The 21427-nt window shown below is 34.2% G+C and overlaps 1 protein-coding gene across 5 annotated transcripts in view; it reads left to right on the top strand.

Annotated features, from left to right (window-relative positions):
* Positions 1-21427, top strand: part of LOC142345599 (uncharacterized) — a 306540-nt gene that overhangs the window by 34927 nt on the left and 250186 nt on the right. For all 5 annotated transcript variants that reach the window (XM_075397728.1, XM_075397730.1, XM_075397731.1 and 2 more), the window contains 9 exons: positions 2081-2395; positions 2722-3030; positions 5524-5838; positions 6203-6511; positions 8558-8872; positions 9628-9933; positions 14250-14408; positions 14701-14850; positions 19656-19946. In XM_075397728.1, coding sequence (XP_075253843.1) covers positions 2081-2395; positions 2722-3030; positions 5524-5838; positions 6203-6511; positions 8558-8872; positions 9628-9933; positions 14250-14408; positions 14701-14850; positions 19656-19946 — 2469 coding nt within the window. The remainder of the gene's footprint in view (positions 1-2080; positions 2396-2721; positions 3031-5523; positions 5839-6202; positions 6512-8557; positions 8873-9627; positions 9934-14249; positions 14409-14700; positions 14851-19655; positions 19947-21427) is intronic.

Here is a 21427-nt window from a genome sequence, read left to right on the forward strand (position 1 = left end):
CCTCAGAAGGAAAGTTTTGAGAATATCAAAGTTAATTCTCTTTTCACAAGTCAAAGTAAAGTTAAAACTGTACAATCACTAATATGATCTACAGAAACAAGACACGATAACAAGTAAATTACCGCTCAAGAAAGTGTGCTTCAATACGCACTGTATGTCAATTTAACAAGACAAAATTAACGAGTTTCAACTGATTTTTGGTAGTTTTTGAAGCTCCTTTTATGCTGCTATTCACGTGGATTTACATGTCAAATTCAACTGTTGATTGGTTGTAGATAATGATGTCGACAGAATGTGAACACTTTTCCATAACGTCACTTTTTCAGTGTAAATTTGATGTCATGGGAAATTCGTTAACCATGTAGAAGTTTTGTCGAATATTCTGTATCAATAAGAGGTTGATTCGCAATCCAATCGCAAAGAATCTGATGCAATACTGTTAAGTCGTAGTATTGTTTTGCTGGTTGTTGAGGTAGTTCGAGTTTGAGTTTTACTTCATGAATGACGATTGTGTACTAATAATAGTTGCTAAATATAAATGTTGAACAAAATGAACAAATCCGTTTGGCTTCGATAGAATGTAGCATTAAATTTCGCTTGTCACACTATTCTAGCTTCAAGGCTTGAAATGGCCTTGAAGCGCTATTCAATTTGATTTCTGAGTTGTTAAGCTCAGCCGCAATACCCTCATACTACTTAATACGGGAATTTTCGACATCAATCAAAGTTTTCTGTACCATATATGATCTTGTATGATTTCCAATAAAAATTTTTTGCAATTTCTACCGAAAACAAAAATTATATACAGTTTATAACTTTTCATTTTTTTGAATGAATTTTGTAAAATAGACCCATTTATGATCTTTGTATGTCTACTAAGAAATCATACAAATCATATTTGACCTAGTTAGATTACTACAAATCATATATGATCTCCCCGGTTGTGTTACAACTTTATGGGACATGCTATAGTTAGTCTCATAAAGTTGTTACGCAAGATTGTTAGAAAAATTTGATTCAAGTAGGTAAGCATCAGTATTTTGATAGCTGATATCTGATAGCTCTTCAATTTTGTTGTACCGACTGTAGTTGGTCACATAAACTTGCAATGCAATTGAACGTTCAACAAACTCCCGATCTGCAAATGAACAATGACGTGCTGATCTGTGCACGTTTGAAATTTAAACTATGACCTTTGACGCATCCGCCAGGGCATCAATTTTATGCTACGGTCTATAAGTGATACGTAGTTGCTTTTAATTTCTGATGCAATATCAGCTTTCCAATAATAATCCGACGCAAGCAACCGTTTGATAGACTCCAGACCGCCAAATGAACAACAAAATGCTGACATCTGCATATTTTAAAATTTACATCTGATCTTTGAACTGCTCGTTAATGTTGAAAATTTATAGTTGTAACTATAGTCCGTCTCATAAGGTGGGAGTGAACGAACCTGCAAAAAAAAACAAACGGGTCGCGCTTAAAATATGGTTGTAATGGTTAACGGAAGAAAATATTTTTCAAACTTAACATTACAATGTTTATCAAAACTCAACTGTAATTTTAAATCATTTCTTCCAAAATAATCACTATAGTCAGCACACAGCTCTCATGAACATAAGACTTTGAAGTGATTTTTTTTTCATCATATTTCTTTCAATTTTTCTACTTTTATTTCAATTTCTAATCTATTAAATATAAATGTTAACTAACAGTCATTAAATTTGTGAAACTATTGTAATGTCTATAATGTTTCAAAAGTTAGATAACAATTTTGTTAGTAAAGTGACGAAATGTAAAATTTCTTACCTATAAGAAACTCTTCTTGTTTGTCATCAAATCGTTGCCGTGAATTTATTACATTGATTCTATGCTGCAGGAATAAATAAGCCACTATATTTAAGACTGAATCAGAAAAGCACTGGCATCTTTTGAAATTTTATGCATTCCTATTCCATATCTGCCTTGAACCTCAATTTTTCAAAACTCCTTTCTGTACTGTTCATTGCGATGGATATAACTTTAAAAATCTTGTTTCTGATTTATAAAATGGGTGAACCCAGGATAATGTGATTAGTGCCAGATGTGCTGAACTTCGCCGGAAGCCCCGCAGTTGATATATTTGCTAACTCTAACAACTCAATTGTCGTAGCTGCAGAAGTAAACAACGTGGGTGCAGCGAGCGGGCCGATAGGCAGTTACAAGTTGAACTCAATTTCGCCCAATGTAGCCGGGGTTGTATCTGCTACGCCCGCTGTAGCTGCTAATGTCAACATGACCATATCGGGTCTTGATGCTGGAACCAGTTATGATTTGGGATTCGTGAACGTTGTGAATATTTGCAGTGCTGATCAAGTGAGCGCTGAGACTTTGGTCAATGACGTGTGCACAAGTGAGAATTATCTTCATTTTTTAAAAAAAATTTGTTGATGTCTAACAATTTTATTTTTTCTTAAAAAACAGATTAGAGGTTCTAGGTTTACTAAACACAGTTGTACTTTTTTATTTGATCACCTATTAAGAGATTATATCACATTGGGAGTTTATATCATGTCATAAAGTTAAAATTTATTAACTTTTGATGTTTGTGAAATCTAATCATGAACTTCTGTTTAAAGTGATAAAACATAGTCACCTCATAATGATGTTTACACTAATGGGGTCAAAGTTAACTAACAAAGTTGAAAAGTCATTTTGGGTAATTGTGGTTGATTTTAGAGCCCGACACGCCAATAGTTGCCACGTTTGCTTCCACAACCAGCTCAATCGTTGTCAATGGAAGCGGGATCTCGACTCCAAGTGGATCCAACTTCGACAACTTTGCAATCATCAGCATATCGCCCGATTCCAGTCCAACTTTCAGCCGTCAAGAGGGTGACCCAACGACCACTGACTTGGAGGTCACGGGTCTGACCGCAGGAGTGGAGTACACGTTGAAAGTTGTAACTGAAGTTGGAAAGGGAGCGACACCTTGTAGCAACCCTAATAGTGTTGACTCAGAACCACAAGATGCTGTATACTGTACAGGTTCAAAGATTTTGAAACTGAAATTGAAAAGAAGGCGGAATTAATTGCTCTTGAACGAAGTTTGAAGCAATAATTGTAAACGTGTGTCTTTTTTTATGCAAAATTTCTGCTTGGTCGTTTCTTTCTGCAACATTCTTTTGATTTCACTTCTCGAGTGACTTTTACACGCTGGACTTTTTGATTTTTATGGAATGAGTTGAATTGCGCGCATTCTGAAATTAAGTCTCTTGCTAAAATTAAACTGATTGCGAGGGATGAAGGTACATAGCGTGTGATGCAGAGGCAAATTTCTCCGACTTTTTTCAGAGAGATTGCGGGTTGGATCCCATCCCAAGACAGACGTTTTTCGCACCATAAAAAACTATGCCTACCTTTTAAATTGCTTGCCGCACAAGGCGATCAAGAGCAATTCGTCCGACCTCAATCGGTTTATGTTCATTTGTCATAGTTCTGCAACTGGCCAGCACAAGCATTTAATCAAGCACAGTAAGATAGTTTCAAAGGTTTCAAAATTTGCCCGATGAGTTGCAGTACGTTATGAAAAACCAGATTCTGCTGCTCTAGAATTGGAAGAAAATAATTGGTTATCTAACACTTGGATATTCGTTTTGAAGCTCTTAGAAATTTACCAATTAGCAGTAGATTGAATTCCATTATTCATGTTTGCAACAAGTATTTTTTTATGCATGATTACAATTTTGTTGCACTTATTGCTCGGCTTCTGCGTTTTTTGTCGAAAATTAATCAAATAAAAACCTTGACTCAGACACTTGGACCCCGTCAAAATCATGAATCGGTTATAATTCTGTTCATAGGTCATACAAGTAAGTATTAGTTGAGACTTAATGTTCTTTTCTTGATGTGATTGACGTCGCGGAAGAACTCGTTTTATATACAAGATGGAGTCGATTGTATTTTTTGTTTACAAATAATTTCATATATAGAATAACATAATATGATTACATCAACTTTGTGATATCAACACGGATAACATTTTTTAGTTTTTCCGATTTGATTTTCATATGTTTTTCATATGTTGCCAAAATGCCATGATGAACATTTTTATTAATTATACAAAGAACTTGTATATTTTTATATAATAAATATAATTATTCTCCTGGAGTGATTATTATGAATCATATGACTTTAAAACAGTTAACATGAAGTTCTTAAATAAGTATGATCTTTCAGTTGTTGGTAAGATGCGTAAACCAACATTTTTTCTATTTGATGAAGTAACTTTTGTATAGTTGCTGTAGGTTCATTGCTAACAGAATGTTAAGAAGTGCTCCCAAAAAAACCATATACCTCCAGGACAACAGTTAACAAAACAATTATGTCATGATAAAAAGTGAGAAAATTTGTCTTTTTGATGTTTGGCTATTGGGGGATGGTGGTACTTAACTATGCTTTGCAGAGAAAAGAAAGAAAATAAAATTTCTCATCGCTTTGGTTTGTTTGGGATTGATCAATGGTAGAACAAAACAATTTAGGTTTTTATGTTCTTACTCGATTTTCCGAGACAAAATAAGTTTCTTAAATAGTTTGTTACGTTTAACAGATAATAATGTCATTTTATGAGCGTAAGTTTTGCATATCTGACATTTAAAAAATAAAATCAAATTCTGATGAAGTTAACACCGAAAAGAGTTTTGACAATTTTTGTGTTTTTGTCAAATTTTTCTGTTTAAAGATCTTTTAACGTTCACAAAGAAACTATTTATGATCTTACTGTTCTTGCTAAAATTTTACTCAGCTATGTATGACTTGATAGCTAAGCTTAGCTTATTTATTGCGTTCAGCCCAGGAATTGTTTTAATTTGTGACCTGCGTGTCCTTCGCTGGTTTATACTATAAAATTCACAAAAATTAGATGAGGAAAACTGTGATTAAGTTATGTGGATATCAAAATTTTTTGAAATAGGGTCAACCGAAAGTCAATGACACTGTTCCTTTGTTGAACTTATTGTTTTTGATATGACATGAAAGCATTTTTTGTGCTGCATTTTTGATGTTTCATTAGTTATACGGGTATCTCTAAGGATTAGAACCAATTTTTTAACTGAGAGCTATATCATATTTGTCCCGGCTTGCCATTTCTTAGATCGACTATACAAAATTCTTATATTTTATTATGCAAGCCATAACTTAGTAATTTAACAATCAATCGACTGCAATTTATTCTCATGAAATGAAAAATTTGGTTGATTCTTGTTTAAATTTTAAGATATCGTGTAAAAAAGTTGTGGCACATCATGGGAAAAAAGTTTTAGAACCTTGTACCTTAGAAATGCCTACCTATAGTTGAGCAAAATCATCATCACTCATTTATTTAGCTGGTTTCCACTTTTGTATCCTAATACATTGTTGAAGTGGATAAAAAAATTTAACATTTTTTATCCTTTTATTTGGTCTGTAAGGTGCGACTATTTCTAGAAGGTAAGCTATATTTGGCACTTTACTTGCTTATAATTCCACAGATATTTACTTTAGTACCTGACCAGCTTAACTTCACCGGGAGTCCCGCAGTCGATGTCTTCGGGGTTTCAAACGTCTCAATAGTGGTAGCCGCAGAAGTGAACAACGTAGTAGCAGCCAGCGGAACAACAGGAAATTACAAATTAAACTCAATTTTACCCAATGTAGCTGGGGTTGTGTCTGGTATAGCAGTTGCAGCCGCTAATGCCAACATGACAATAACTGGACTGGCTGCCGGAACCAGTTATGATTTGGGATTCGTGAACGTTGTGAATATTTGCAGTGCTGATCAAGTTAGCGCTGAGACGTTGGTCAATGACGTGTGCACAAGTGAGAAATATTTTTTAAACTTTTTAAATTTTTGTTGGCGAGTAAAAATTTTTTATTTCCTGACAAAAACAGAATAGATTGTCTAGGATTACTACAGATAATTTTTTGTTATTATATTTTTCCCATAAACTACATTAATTGAAACCCGTCACCTCTAGTTGATAATCAGCTCAGATAGAAAGCTTGTTCCACAAAGTTTATTTGAGCTGAAAATGAGAATAATACTCGACTTTAAATTAATGTCATAATGATACATTTGCAACCTATGTTTTAGAAATCAACCTCTCAAAGTAGAATCAAAGTTGGAGTACAGCGAAGAACCAAAACTACAGAATTATTTTGGCTACGGACTTGTTAATTTTAGAGCCAGATGTTCCAGTCGTTTCAACCCTGGCCTCGACCACAAACTCCATCATCGTCAACGGAAGTGGAATTTCAACTCCAGGCAGTTCCAACATCGACACTTTTGCCATAATCAGTATCAACCCCGATTCGAACCCAACTTTTACCCGACAACAAGGTGACCCGACCTCGACTGACCTTGAGGTCACTGGTTTGACAGCTGGAGTTGAGTATACGTTACAAGTTGTCACAGAAGTGGGTTCTGGAACGACTCCGTGTAGCAGCCCGAACAGCGTTGACTCTGATTCAAAAGAAGTCGTCTATTGTACTGGTTGGCACTAATTCATTAGGACTAATTCACTTAGGGCTAATTTTATAAAGAATAGAAACAAACTTTATAAAGTTAGGACTAATTTTAACGGTTACTAACGGATAACGGTAGCGCAGATGACAGTATTTGTGGATATTTTTTTGCTAATATTTTTTATCACACGTTCTTCCCCATTATTCGAAAGCGCCCGTAGCATGAAATGATATAACGATAATTTGCAAAAATGGTCGACAAAGAACAATGGCATTTAATAATTGCCTATTACTATAATTTTTCCTTTCTCGCCATATCGCTCACTGTAGCGTCCTTTCTATAGGTATTAGGATCCGTTTTGTAGTATTAATTTGGTAGAATGGAACAAATGATCTACTTTATTTGGTACAGAGGCCACCTCGTATTGTTGTATCGAGAAGTGCTTGCCCAGGTTTAAGTGCCAGACGGCAACTGGTATGTCTAGACCAACTCAAACTTCGCCTTCCTTCTGGACATACTTCAGTCCTTCTGGGGCCTCAGCCTGGGTAACGTTTGATGATGAGTTTTTCAACTACTATAATCAAATTTGTTTATTCCGCGTGCTTTCAATTAGCAGAATATACTTCAACATTTTGAAAATGTTTTTTCAATGGAAGTAAAACTTTTGAAACTTTTTCATTATCTGGAGGGTCATTGTTCTGCCCACCACTGTGGGGAGGATCCATCTTCTCAGCTTGGTTTATTTTGTTCTGTCAATATTGGCCGATCGATATAGTCATTGCACAATTGTGGGTGTTAGAATGCCCGTCCAATTTTTCTTATCATAAAGTTATCGAGAGGGGAAAATTTGCGAACATTTGCCTGATTTCCGTTCGTTTTGTTAATAATTTCTGTGATTTTGCTTAAGTTTTCATCAATTTTGCTAAAAACACGTTTAATTTGTCAGTGATGGAGATTTTATTTTTGCATTTATAGACAAAGGAGTTTTGCTGAACTGTTTGATATGCATTTTTGTTTAAAATTTGGCTAAATTTTTTCATCAAAAAGGGCACCAAATGTGCTTCTTTAACTAGCTTTGTTTATTTTTCCGTAAGAACAAACTTGAAAAGTGCTGACACAATGTCCTGTGCCTATCAACATATCCTATATTATAAATTCAGTGAAAAGCTCACATTTCTTAGATTTCAACGTTGCGTTTGCTTTACAAAGTTTGAGTTCTGCTTGTATTCGTTGTTGTTTTCTATTCTTTTGACATAATCTGAATAATGACAAGTTGACTTTGCTCGGAGTTACAAATTAAATTTTCCAGTGTTTTCAGTTAGATGTATATGGGTTTTATAGCTTTCGAAAAAATGTTCTGAAAAAAAAATGAATTTTTTGAGCTTTGTGATTTTTTATCTGATTTCAGTTAACGTGCAGCTTAATTTCAGCAAAGTGGGGTCGCTTCTTCTTTCTAGTGAATTAAAATCATTCTTCATTGAGGTTTCATTTTTTAAGTAAGTGTTTTTTAGCTTATATATTACTAGTTTTCATAATTGTTTTCCCTGATTTTTAGACGTCTGAGAAAGTTTGGTGTTATTTTTATGTTGACTTGTAACATTATCGTAAAAATGATTCGTGCTCTTTCTTTTTTAAATAAACGAATTTTGAAAATAAACGCTTTTTTGTGGTTTCATAACATAATTTTGTAGACAAAATGTGGAGACGAAATAACAATGAAATGTTATTGTACTTGGTTAACTGATTTTACTCAATTTTCGGCATTAAAATGTTATTTAACTTTAAAAAAGCATAAGAAACTTTTTCCAAATTTTGGGCTATCGAGAAGTCTGGATAGTTTGTTGCTCTCAAAAAGAAAACTGGATTTTTTTGTTGCTCGGCTTAAGACTTTTCACAAAGCCTAAGATCTGATGAAGGCAAAGGATTGCCAGATTTTATTTATTAACTGTTTGAAAAAATGTCCAATTCAGCGCTAGGCTGATCAAAATTATGAAACCGTCTTTCTTTGCTAGATTAGTTTTTCTTCGTAATTTACTCAACATTTAACTTTCTAAAAACAGCAAACAATTTCAGTTCCGGACCAACTCAATTTCACCGGTAGCCCCGCTGTGGATGTCTTTGCAACTTCTCACGATGCCATCGTTGTAGCGGCAGATATTAACAATGTAGTGGCTGTCAGCGGAACAACCGGAAACTATAAACTAAACTCAATTTCGCCCAGCGCGCCCGGAGTTGTGTCGGCTACCCCAGCTGCGGCTGCAAACGCCAACATGACCATATCTGGGCTTATCGCTGGAACAAGCTATGATCTGGGATTCGTGAATGTTGTCAACATTTGTGGCGCTGATCAAGTTAGCGCTGAGACGGTGGTTAGCAACGTATGCACAAGTAAGAAAGCAGCTTCTAGTTTTTTATTTCTGCAATTTTTTTTATTTCTTGCTTTGGTGAAATTTAGGGCTATATTGGTCTTCTTTTTCAAAACATTAAATAAAATTTGAATTAATGTTGCCTTGGTTATCTTTAGGATATCTTGAGCAACTTCCGATAATTACATAAATCAACATTGACAGTTCAGTTCGTTAACTAGACAGACGCTCATTTCAACCCCTTCTTTTTCGGGTCATTGCAATCAAGCTGAGAAGCCTAAAGTTATTGCTCACCTCCCCTTTTTGGGGTGAATCTACTTTGGCGACGAAGTATTCTCCTCCCCTCCCATTCAATGAGGCATCGTCAACTAAGGCATCATCAACTGTTTGTTCTCGTTTCAATGAATCATGAGCAAAATAATTGTGGGATCTATTCTGTTGCTCCCCCCCCCCCCCCCAGTGTTTTTCGCGCCCCCCAGTTACAAATTATATGTTGTTGGATAGCACGTTACTATGTAAAAAAATAGCACTTGCGCCTGGGGGCAAAACAGAATAGATCCTAATTGAGATCGCCCTAGTTGAGTTTTTGACTTTCCACAACCAATTTTTGATATAAAAATAAGTAATGCGATTTTGTTAGTTGCTCACAACTATAACTCAACCTAAAATTACCACTTGGCCCGTCAAAAATGCCTTTGATTTTGCGTTGAATCTTTTGCCAACTAAAAGGCTACCCACACATACTGTGATCTGAAAGATCTCGCAGTGAATTTTTAGAACCGCAAGCTCCCGACGTCAGTGGAGTTAACACGTTCTCTCAAACCGAAACTACAATTGAAATCAAAGGGTCTTCGGGTGCTTTTGGCGCCGTATCTCCAGGGAGCCTGGACAACGTAATCTTTGATGCCTCCTCCCCCGCCGGAGGCGCAAATTCGGACGGAAACCTGGCTCTAACTGCCGATTTTAACATCACTGGCTTGCCGACTTCTGGAACGAAGTATAACTTGACATTTTATGGACATATCACAGACTGCAGTGGGGTTACTTCGAGTGAAACGTCAACTTTGGTTAATTTGTGCACCCGTAAGTTTAAAATTTTATCAAATTATTGATTTTAATCTCGAATTGTTTTTGTTTTGTTAAAAAATCTGAATGATCTGGTGGTTCAATAGCAATATGACAAATCGGAGTGGCAATGTTTATTCAGAAATAATGCTCCAACCCGTCATATTACAAATAATTTACGAAAATTAAAAAACTATAACTTTATCCATCACGAAAATCTACGTATACTTACTTGATTATAAATCTCTGCGTAAAAAAAACAGAACGTTCCCCAGTGATTGTGGAATTTTTATCGTGTAAGATCTGATAAGATGCTGACTAAGAATTTTTATCGTGTAAGATCTGAGCAGATCTTACACGATAAAAATTCCTCTTATCAGAACTTACTTGAAAAAAATTCTGTTAAGACGAATTTTTATCGTGTAAGATCTGATACGACATCTTATAAGATAAACATTCCTCTTACCAGAATTTTTATCGTGTAAGATCTGATAAGATGGAATTTTTATCGTGTAAGATCTAATAAGACGGAATTTTTATCATGTGGCGGCAGTTTTATTGTGAGTGTTAACTGGGTACTTTGACTAAATTTAGCAGTCCAGGATAGTTTCGGTCTTTGAAAAAAAATTTTCAGCCTAGTTTGATAATAAAAGACAGTATAAGATACTTTTCTCTTTGTTGCTCTGACGCTTATGTGTTGCATGCTGTAGATTTTCGGCTACTGCTTGAAAGCAACTCTGAGTTGTCTTCAATTTGAAGAGCATGCCATACTTCAAGAACGTATAGAGTTATAGCTTTCCGAATGTTTATCGTGTAAGATGTGATAAGAAGAAGTTTTTATCGTGTAAGATCTGATAAGACGGAATTTTTATCGTGTGAGAACTTATAAGAGGAATTTTGGTTGTGTAAGATCTGAGAAACGTCTTATCAAATCTGATAAGAAGATCCGTCCCCTTACAGGCTATTAGAAAGATGGTTTTGTCAGAAATTTGTCAGATCTTACACGATAAAAATTCCAGAATCACTGGGGTTTGCACATAATTGCAGTCGTTTCAAGTTCCTATTTGAATTTTGAACCACTTGATAAATTTTCTCATTTTTAAATTCAGCGTTATTACAATTGCAAAATTCAGTATACTTTGACCAAGTTTGGTGAAATTTTACCAGGCCGAGAATGTAAATAAATCTGTTTTGTATAATATTAATAATTAATAATTAATTGTGGTTTCTGCGTAACCTTAGTGGAGCAGCATTAGGCCTACAGTAGCTTACATTTCAGACTGATCTTTTTATGAGCATTTTTGCTCTTTTTGGTGATTATAGTCACTTATTTTGCCTCTGAAATTTTGACGTGATACCATCATTGCCATTGCTGCCATCATTGGTCAGGCTATGGTCAACCTGAATGTTTATAGATGGAATTTACAAGAAATTTGGGGAATTTAGTTAAATTCAAAATCTAAGCTATTTTGAGGGGAAATTAGTAACCGATTTATGCAAAAACTTTAATTTTTGGGAATCGCGGAATAACGACTACAAAGCTTCCGTTTTTGAACTTAATTCATTTCCTTTTTCATCAAATTTACTAAACTAATTTTAAAACTTTTTTTGCTTAAAATCCTTCAGCATAAAATTTTGAAATACTCTTTTAAATTTTTAAGCTTAATTTAACACAAAAGTCTAATTCAATTTGTACAACAAGTGTAAACGACAATTTAATCCAATTATAATTAAGTGCATAAACAGCTACCAACCCATGGTATATAGATGCACATAATGTGGTTTTCCGTTTGTGCAAATTGGTTACCTGATCTGGTAACCAGACTCCGTTTTTTGAACGTAGCGGATTTCCACAAAATTAGCAAAACTGATTTTTGAGAAATTAAGGCTAAATGTGTATCCTGATTTACGCAACTTCAGCTGACCGAACTCCATAGAAGCAAAATCATTCAGGTTCATTTCAGGTTTGCTTTTGCGGTAAAATGATTTTTGTGATGTTTAGTAAATATCTTGTGAAGTCAAATAGAGTAATTAAAGAAGCAAAAAAATGTTGGGCGAACAAGCTAGAAATTGTGGATCTCAAATGACTGACATGCGTGTTGCCTACTTTATAGTTAACTTAAGTGACAGAAGCTAGGCTCAGTGTACCCTGACCAAGTCATCAATTGTTACATTCTTTTCACAAATTTGCCACTTCAATTTAAAATTAATTGGTTAATAATGCATAATAATGATTGAAAATATTTGTAAATTAATTGTAAAATTTTTCAGTATTTGAACAGAAAAATGGGCTTTCTATACATAGATCATAGAATTTTGATATTTACTCAGAAGAAATTTTATTTTTTAATACAAATTTTGAAAGGTTTGAGATATTCTTTTGGAAATCTGAGGGCTTTAAAGTATTACTTGACGGTGCTTCTTTTTTATCCAAAAACAACTTTCATTATTTTATCTGTGCAATTGTCCGAAAGGTGACATGTGTATTATGATCAAAAATTTTTTCAATATTAAGACAAATTTCTAAAATACAACATTTCACCTTTGAATCAAATTCCAATTCCTTATTGGGAAACAAAAAAAATAAAAACGAATTAATCACTAATTTATGTCCACTAACTTTTGAAGTTGAATGAACAAAGTGACGATTTAAGAGCTCATAAACTTCTCACTTTTTAGTCTCTCAAGAATTTTTTTAGTTCAATTAGCTTCCAAATTTCCTACCTGCTGTCCCAGTATTCTTATTTGCATGCAAGAAGAAATTATAATTAAACGAAAATGCAGATTTGGTTGACAGTCTGTTTCAAAAAATAATCCTGGGACGATTTGCTTTCGAATAAGTAAAGAATTACTTGATAATCGAACACTGAAGTATGTTTATTTCGTCAGCCTGAAAAAGCAGTCATCTAAACCAGAAAGAATGACTAGATATGAGTTTTGTACTCTGACATAGGGAGACGAATGTTTTGAAAGTAAAAAAATTCAAAACACATTGTGCTCTGGTCCTAAATATGATCTCAAGAGACATTAGTAATATGCATACCGTAGCTTCAGCGATAAGAGAGGAGAGAATATGAAAAAAATATGTTCATTTTGTCGTATTTTGTTATTGATATCAAAATGCTATCAAAAATGAACATATTTTTGTTCATAATCTCTCCTCTTTTACCGCTGCAGCTACAGTATGCACAATATTGTCATTCAAATGCTTGAACTCGTTCATTCTGTTCGCAGGGATTAAAATAAAACATTTTTCTAAAGACAGAAACCTGAAAACATTTCTCTTAAGAATTTTGGGCCCAACTTTGCTTCCCTAACTTGAAAAATTGTTTTCATTAAGATCCTTGTTAGCTCCCTGTAAACGGTATAGATATTGAATTTGAACTTCAATTCCTTAAACAATTACCTGAGAATATACAATCTGCACGAACAATATGCAAGAAAAATCAAATTTTCCTGTTTTTAAGAGATTTTTTTTCTATTGATCAATTTTTTTCAAATGTTTTACATGACCTGCTTTATTTCCTTTAGGCACATTTGAAAAATTTCCTTTTTATTCAAATCTGTAACCTCAAAACATATTTATTGCATCTTTTTTGTTCTCTTCTTTCATTATAATTTGCGAACGTGAAAAAGCGAGAAAAGTGGATTTTTTTAAAAAAAAACATCTTGAAAATTTAAAAGTTGAAAATTATTCCCCGAGAAATGAAGATTTTGAAAACCTCTTTCCTAATAATTTATTCGGTTTGTTGAATGCTTTTCATTGGCCTGGAAACTTTTGGGCTGGTGTAAATTTCCTAGAATCCAGATAAATTTGAAGCAATCTTTCACTTGATTAAATCTTTCATCACAGAAACCATTTTGACCCGATCCGTAAATAGAGTTTGAAATAAGTGATTGCAGAACAGAATCTACATGAACGGTGAGCAAAACACAAATTAAATTAATCTATTTCTGTCCACGGCTTTGAGCATTTTTTTTTGTATTTTTAAACTTATGCGAACAAAACTAAGTTTTTTGCCTAGCTTTTTACTCGTAGAGCCTAATACCCTAGTTAAGAAGTAGAAAAGACTCATAAAGTCGACGGGGGGGGGGGGGGTATTTCCCTACCTTAAATACATGGTCGACCTCTTAGAAACGGTCAACCTAAAGTCGACCATGACCACGGGCTTTTTATAAGTGGACCTCTCAACAGGGGTATGAATGTAGATAATTCAGGGGTATGTCTCTCAACAGGGGTATGTAGTTAATTCAGAGTTTAATTAATAATGGTTATTATTATTATTGAAATAGGGGGGGGGGGATTAATTTCATAAACATTCTACTGATTTCAGAACCTGAACAGCCAGTTGTGGCCTCAGCCTCGGCGACTACGACGACACTGACAATTGCAGGGTCAGATGTGAGTGTTGCCAATGGACTAATAGACAACTTCGAGATTGTGAGTGCCACCCCAACGCCATCTACTGTCCCGGGACCCTCAGTAGCAGCAGGTAATGTCACAGATTGTGGCTCCAAACGGAAACCAACAAAGTTCTGACAGACCCCAGACCGAAACAACTTCTGATCAGACTCTGGTAGACGCCTGTAATGCGTATTGAAGGGTGGGGGGGCATATAGGAAAAGATCCCGAAATTGCATTTTGACTGTTCACTTTTGTCGACGAGTGTACCCGACCGGGTTTTTTCAGCCACCATCGACACCCTACGGCTGTGGATCCTTTTAAAATCGAAATCTGTCTTCTTTAATCCACTTCTCAAAAGAGACGGGTGCTCTTTGTTTCAGGTCCCGCTTCGAGTGACACTATCCAAGTGAGCGGACTGACAAATGGCAGCCAGTACACAATTGGAGTGAGATCAGTTCTCACAACTGGAGGTGCAAATTGCCTCAACGGAGAAATCAAAAGTGATATCAAGTACTATAATGTCTGTACCAGTAAGTCTTCCTTTTTATGCATAGCCAGGTCAAGTAAATTCCTGGCTATTATTATTAGAGAAATGAACATCCAAGTATCTTGTTTTTGAGAATTTTAGGATTTGTTGCAAAAAAGAACGTTCCAAATATGTGTTGCCTTGCACAAAATAGGGAACTGTCAAAATGCCGACAGGTACACTGCACGAAATGCACAATACTGCACAAATTAACACCCCCTTTTTTAGAAATTTTGAACTCACTTATAACTTTGGATCTAAAAAATAGATCCCTCACTCAGATCCTTATAACTTCTTATAACCCCACGCAATTAAATGACGTCATCCCTGCAATGTTTTAGTGTTTTAGATAACGTGGTCCACGATAATTTATTTGATTTCGAAAGGTTTGTGCTCGAAAACTCACCATTTGTGTTTGAAAACTATTTACAGCTCCCGAGGGTACGTATATGCTTCATGTGAAATTATTCGCTTTTTAACCACTTTCTTTTAACACATGTGAAACTATATTAGAAAAGCTTTTTTATCTCTTACACAGTCAAAAAAAACACTGAAAATTAATTTTTGTGACTGATATAATACCCTAGTTATGGGCGGATTCGAATTTTGTAATATTCTTGCAAGAAATTTGTACGAATCTTGCAAGATGTCAATCTGGGCAAAAAATGACTAGCCAGCTTTTTAAGCGTCGGATAAGTGTGTTTGTAAAATATTAATGCATTTTGTACAGGTATCATAGTGTTAGTCGATAGAAAAACATCTTGTCTGGATTCAACTTGTGCAATTAATTTGCATGTCCCTAGTAAGTTTTGAATTCGAAAAAATAAGGTGTCTTTTTAAAGCTTATAGTGTCGAAAACCGAAAGAAGCCAAAATTTAGGCACTTCAGAGGGCAGAGAAGGGTCCTAGGGACTTTTTTTTCACAGGAGATTGCTAAAGGTAAAATTTGCAAGCTTTTGAATTCCTATATTTTGTTCTGAAAAACACAATTGAGCAAAATATACAAAATAAGGATTCTTAAGAATAGGATTCTTAAAAAATGATTATTTGACAATATACCCATTGCCAATCTATCCAATGTCAAAATACCCAATGCCAATATACCCAATTGTAACAATAACAATAATCACTTTGACCCTAACTTTGATAAAGAAAGCTCATTTTACATTCAAAGGCAAAATGGTAAAGCCTAATTGTGCAAATAAAGAACAAAGCGAAACGAAATGCCGTCATTTTTTAGAACGCTTGCACAGAAAAACTTAAAAGAGAAGACAATATCGACAATTAAAATGCCGGTTCCAGGTCAAACCACTTTTAGTTCAAACCGCCGCTTTTTAGGTCAAAGCGCCTTTTAGGTGGAACCGCCTTTTAGGTAAAATTTGTTTAAAATACTACAAAGTTAAACAGCCAATTTTTTGATCTTACAAAATGCCTTATAAACATTCAGGGATATATGTTAATCTGAATTATTAAAAAAAATTCATTTGTGAACCAAAGTATATTAATTGCGTACAGAAAATTATCTGCAATAGCGTCTAAGTACTTCTCTTACTACTCTTAGATCAATTGAAATTTGTGATGCGTCAAGTTTTCAAAAATATACTTGTAGGAGGCTGTCGAAATTAAATGATGTTCTGAGATCTCCTGGAGGAACGTTTTTGACAGGTTTACCACAAATTGACTTCAATGATAAGAAACGTTCACGATTGTTGTTCAGATCTTCTGTAAATTTTTCTCCTCTAAAGGTAGAAAAGTGTTGCTAAACTATTTGATCCAATTTTTTGGCTGAATTATGTGCTAAACTTTTTGAAATTCGGCAATTTTTTTCGTCCAAAATGGCATGAAATAATCATCTTTAGCCCACTTTTTTTGAACAATATTTGAGTTTTTCAGTTTTTAAAAGTTTTCTTTCTCGCGTGGTCGGAAAACCATGTGCAAAAGCACTTACCAAAACCCTGTGGTCATTAAATTATATTGCGTTATGTTTTTCATGTTCCGCAGATGGGGAATTTTTTATGCGTCAAAAAATAGTAATACTGGTTGTATTTGTCAAAGAAAGAATGTCAATTTTTGGAAATAAAACCAGTATTCAATCTGTTTTTCTGGTACTCATATACGGATCATTAAAAAGAATTCAAGAACCGTGCATTGATCATTCAAGAAAGCATGATTAGTTTTGAACATTATCATTTATGAATCAAAAAAGCATATTAACAATCTTTTTCTCAAACCATCAAATTTTTATATTGATTATGTCTGTGTATTTCTTTGTAAATTTTTTAGTCACATGGAACCTCAAGTCACTTTTTTAACAAAAATGGCCCTGGTAACTTTTTGTCTTTTTTCTTATGAGAAAACTGAAAAACACTTTAGTTTGGTATCTTTTTTTATATTTTTGTGCTATAGAAACTACTAGTTTGGAGGCATCTCTAGTTTAGTTTTAATTAATACACTTTTATTTTTCAGTAGATCAGATATGAAGTATGAATAAACATTAACCTATTTAAAGATGTCAATTGATATAGAATGATTTTTATTAATTAATACTCTTTGTTATCAAAAACGTATTTTTTTACTTTGCCCTTTTTGTTCCTTTTGTTTACTTGTTACCGAGTGTCATTAGAGACTGGTTCCACGTTTTTCTTTTCGAGTGTTGTAGAGATAATTTAGTTAGTTTATGTTTTATTTTAATCTGTTTTGACTGGTATTTTTGTTGGTATGTAATCTTTAAATCGTATCTTTGTCTCGTAGTCTTAATAATGGCAGTTCTCATTGGCCGGCCCTCTATTTGTGGGATTATTCTCATTAAATAGAAACTACTAGTTTGGAGGCATCTCTGATTTAGTGTTTTGACGAAAACTAATGCTCTTTTACATTTCAGTAGATCAGACATAGAGGTAGAATAATTTTTCATAAAAAAGCGAAAAATAACTTTTTAAGGAACCAAAGTATTAAAGCTTTGAAAAACGGCAAATTACCATGCCCCATCGTTTAAGTCGAATTAATTGCAAAATAATGAAATTTAAAAATGGATTTTTTTGTAGATAATATCAGCTTTAATTTACTGTTTTGTTTTCTTGCTTTCAATTAAATGTCTTTTGATCTGCTGACTTGACAGTCTTGTTACCAGGGCAGCCTCTGTTTTCAATCATAAGATGTTGCTTCAACATCATTAGATGGAAATGGTCTCAAGATCAAAATTTTTTGCCAAGAAAGATTATTCAAAATTGAAAAGCATTGTTCTCGAAGCATTTTTAAAATGCTGTTTTAGAAAATGTTTGTGGCTAACTTAGTGTGTTAACTATTAAACTTAAATTACAGATAATGCTTCAAAACTGTAACGGTTCTTGGATCTATCTATTCTGTTGCGGTCCCAATGTTTTTCATAATCCAAGTTTTGAACCCCCTTTAGAAAAGTTGTGTGTTAAACACCTTGTTATTTTTTTAAAAAAAGAGGCAGCGGGAGTGCTGTTGGGCGTAAAAGATATGCCTACTAAGTTGCGGTTACGAAAAACTGATTAGATCATACTTAATTCCGATGCTTAATTAACACAACTGTGATTCAATGTGAGTAAATTTGCTAATTTGGAGCTAGGAATTATTGTCGAGTGATATTACTGCTTTTGAAGACATTGAAACCAAAAACCAATAGGGGGTGAGGGGAGGGGAGGGGAGGGAATGGGGGAGGGGGCTGGCTATACGTTATACGGGGGGTATATCAGAACACCCCGATAATTCAACAGCAAACCACGCTGTAATTTCTTTGCAAATTTATAATGGGAAAGAGCAGAATTTTTTCTATATAACTATTGACTGTTATATAGACAGTAGTGAAAGTTTTGACGTTACTAACGTTAATGATTTCATCATATTTAACTGGAAACTTTAAGAACTGACAATTATATCGGATCGATTCATCTATTCTGTTTCGCCCCCAGTTTTTTTTATCCCCACTCCTAATTACAGATTTTGTGTTTTTATATAGCGCGCTACTATGTATAACTAACTTGGGCGCTTATCGGGCTTAAAATTTATATGTCAACTAAATGGGCGGCTGAAACAGATTTATATTGCTTATGTAAATTTTTTTTAAAATTAAACCCGCTAGTAAAAAAATATTTCTTCTTTTAAGGTATCTTCAGTAAACGACTAAATCAAGATCAAATTTAGAAGCTGTCAGAAATTCCAATATTTTATGAAGAAATCGATCAATTAACAAATACGACTGTTGTCAATTTAAATCGGAGCAGATTTTTTTAAAAAATTTTGCTTATTTTTTTATCTTATCTTCTATCAATCTTTTCCGTAGATAGTCTAAATATATTAATTCAAATGGCAATTGTCAAGTGAATATTAATTGAAGCTGTAGTTTTTTTAATAGTTGTTATCACGTTTTCGAGAACAACTTTCCGCAGAGCCAGTACGAACATAATTCGGAAATTCATTTTTACTTACCCACTCCTCCGGATCATACTGGCCCGAAAAGTCACTTTTTTGGGGCCTGTAGGCGGATTTCAGATATTTTGGAAACCAAATCCGCGAAATTGGTTAATTTTACATGTTATAATTAAAAATGAAAAAAAAAATCAATTTTGGCGTTGAATATTTTATACCTATAATAAACTCTTATTAACATTAAACTCGTGTTTTTACATTATTAGTTTTGATAATCTTCAAGTTATCTCGCCATGTATTAAGATTACAAAATGGCTTACACCTACACAGAGGGGGCGGACAAATTTACATGCAGCACCGGCTCTGCGGAGGCGTGAAAAATTATCAAGCCTGATATTTGTTTATTTGTTTACAGATCCATCATATCCGAGTACGAACTGGGCGGTTTTAGAATACCCGACATATTTCACAATTATCAGCATTTCGGCTACCACTTTCGACACTTTTGTAGTACAAATTTTATCACCCGCTGCGAACGCGGGCAACACCACCGCGTTTTCGGCTCCTCCGGCTAACGTCACTGGTCTGATTGGGGGGACAGAGTACAAGTTCCGAATAATTTTGGAATTGGGAAGCGTTACTGATTGTGGATTAACAAAAGCTGCCGATTTGGTCAGAATAACAAACAATTTAACAGCTTGCACACGTATGTTTTGAAATTTCTTCAGATTAAATGAAAAAAAGAAATAAGACTTTGGGTTTGGGATAAATAGTTTAACTTGCTGAGATTCTGAGTCGAAAAAAACTTAATCTTGGTCCAAAAACTGACTTTTTTGCAGAATCGTGCGAGGTGAACTTTGGCTTCGGACATGCAAGAAAATTGTTAAAATCAAACCAGCGCAATTAATTCAACCAGCGATTGCTATTATCTACTTTAATATCTCATAATTCTGCTTTCTTGGATTTAAGATTTGGTAATAAGCTACAAATGATTTGTTTATCTCACTAAGAAAGAAAATAACTGTAATCTCTGCTGAAGCTTTCTTATTGCTTGTAACAGTAACCAGCAATTCGAAAATTCTAATGTTTTGGTAAAATTGTAATATAAATCTTTTTTAAAGTCGTCAAGTTATTTACGCATTAGGAGACGAAACATCTGCTTTGAATGAACATTTTTTTTTCACACGAGTTGCTGTTTTTCTTTAAGAAGATTTAATATTATTATTGTAAGCTGGTGCGGAAAGAACCAAAATTTCACTAAATTGCCTCAAAATTAAAAACATCCGTCATTAATCTCCGCGCAAGCTAAAATTTAGGAAAGCTTCATAACCAGTGATTATTTTTGTTTCTACTCTCTGTTGCTAATCTTAGCTTTCTAAAATGTTAGTGGATCTCTTATTTTGAGAACTGCGGAAATGTGGGAACATTTTATTTTGATTACCCGTGTTAAGGCCAACGAAGAAAAGACGACAATATTACTGTAAGAAATCGCCGTTATTGGCGTTTTTTCGTCGTTCTCTTCGTTTTCGTCGTTTTCGTCGTCTTTTACGTGTAAGAAATGACAGTTTTTTTGTCGCTTTTTTCGTTTCTTACGTCGTTTATTTTGGAAAAAACCAACGTTTTTTGATCGCTTTTTTGTCGTTTTTTTTTCGTATATACAGCAGAAATGTGCAGAAACGTGAGTTAGTCCAAATAATGACTTGATTAATATTTCTAATAAATCATTGAGACTTTTTTCAAATATGACAGCTCATAAGATACATTATATGCCTAAACCAAATATGCAATTTGTATTTTTAATACGTAATTAGCGCTAAAATTGAAAACATTTGAAACTCTCCTGAGTTTATGTTATTCCGTCCTTAAACCTAATTCTTAGCTCTTAGTTCTTAGTTTTGGAAAAAAAACCACTCTGATCAAGATTTATCAGATCAAGCGTCGCCTGTATTTGACGTTGTAAGAGCCTTAAATAAAGTTCACTTAAGACAGAACTTTTAATTCAGTACAGGCGTTTACTGGTGCCGAACTTTGTTGTATGTGTCGTGCGTTATATACACAAGCTATAGTTGGCATAAAAAGCCGTTTCTTGAATCTTATTCGATTCATAATTGTTGAATAAAGATTTCCCGTTTTCCGTTTTGTTATTTCGAGTTTATTGCCGCTTACAAGGCTCGAATAAACTTTTTA

This window comes from Convolutriloba macropyga, chromosome 9 (assembly GCF_964194025.1).
Source record: "Convolutriloba macropyga chromosome 9, txConMacr16.3, whole genome shotgun sequence".
NCBI classification, from domain to species: Eukaryota; Metazoa; Xenacoelomorpha; order Acoela; family Convolutidae; genus Convolutriloba; species Convolutriloba macropyga.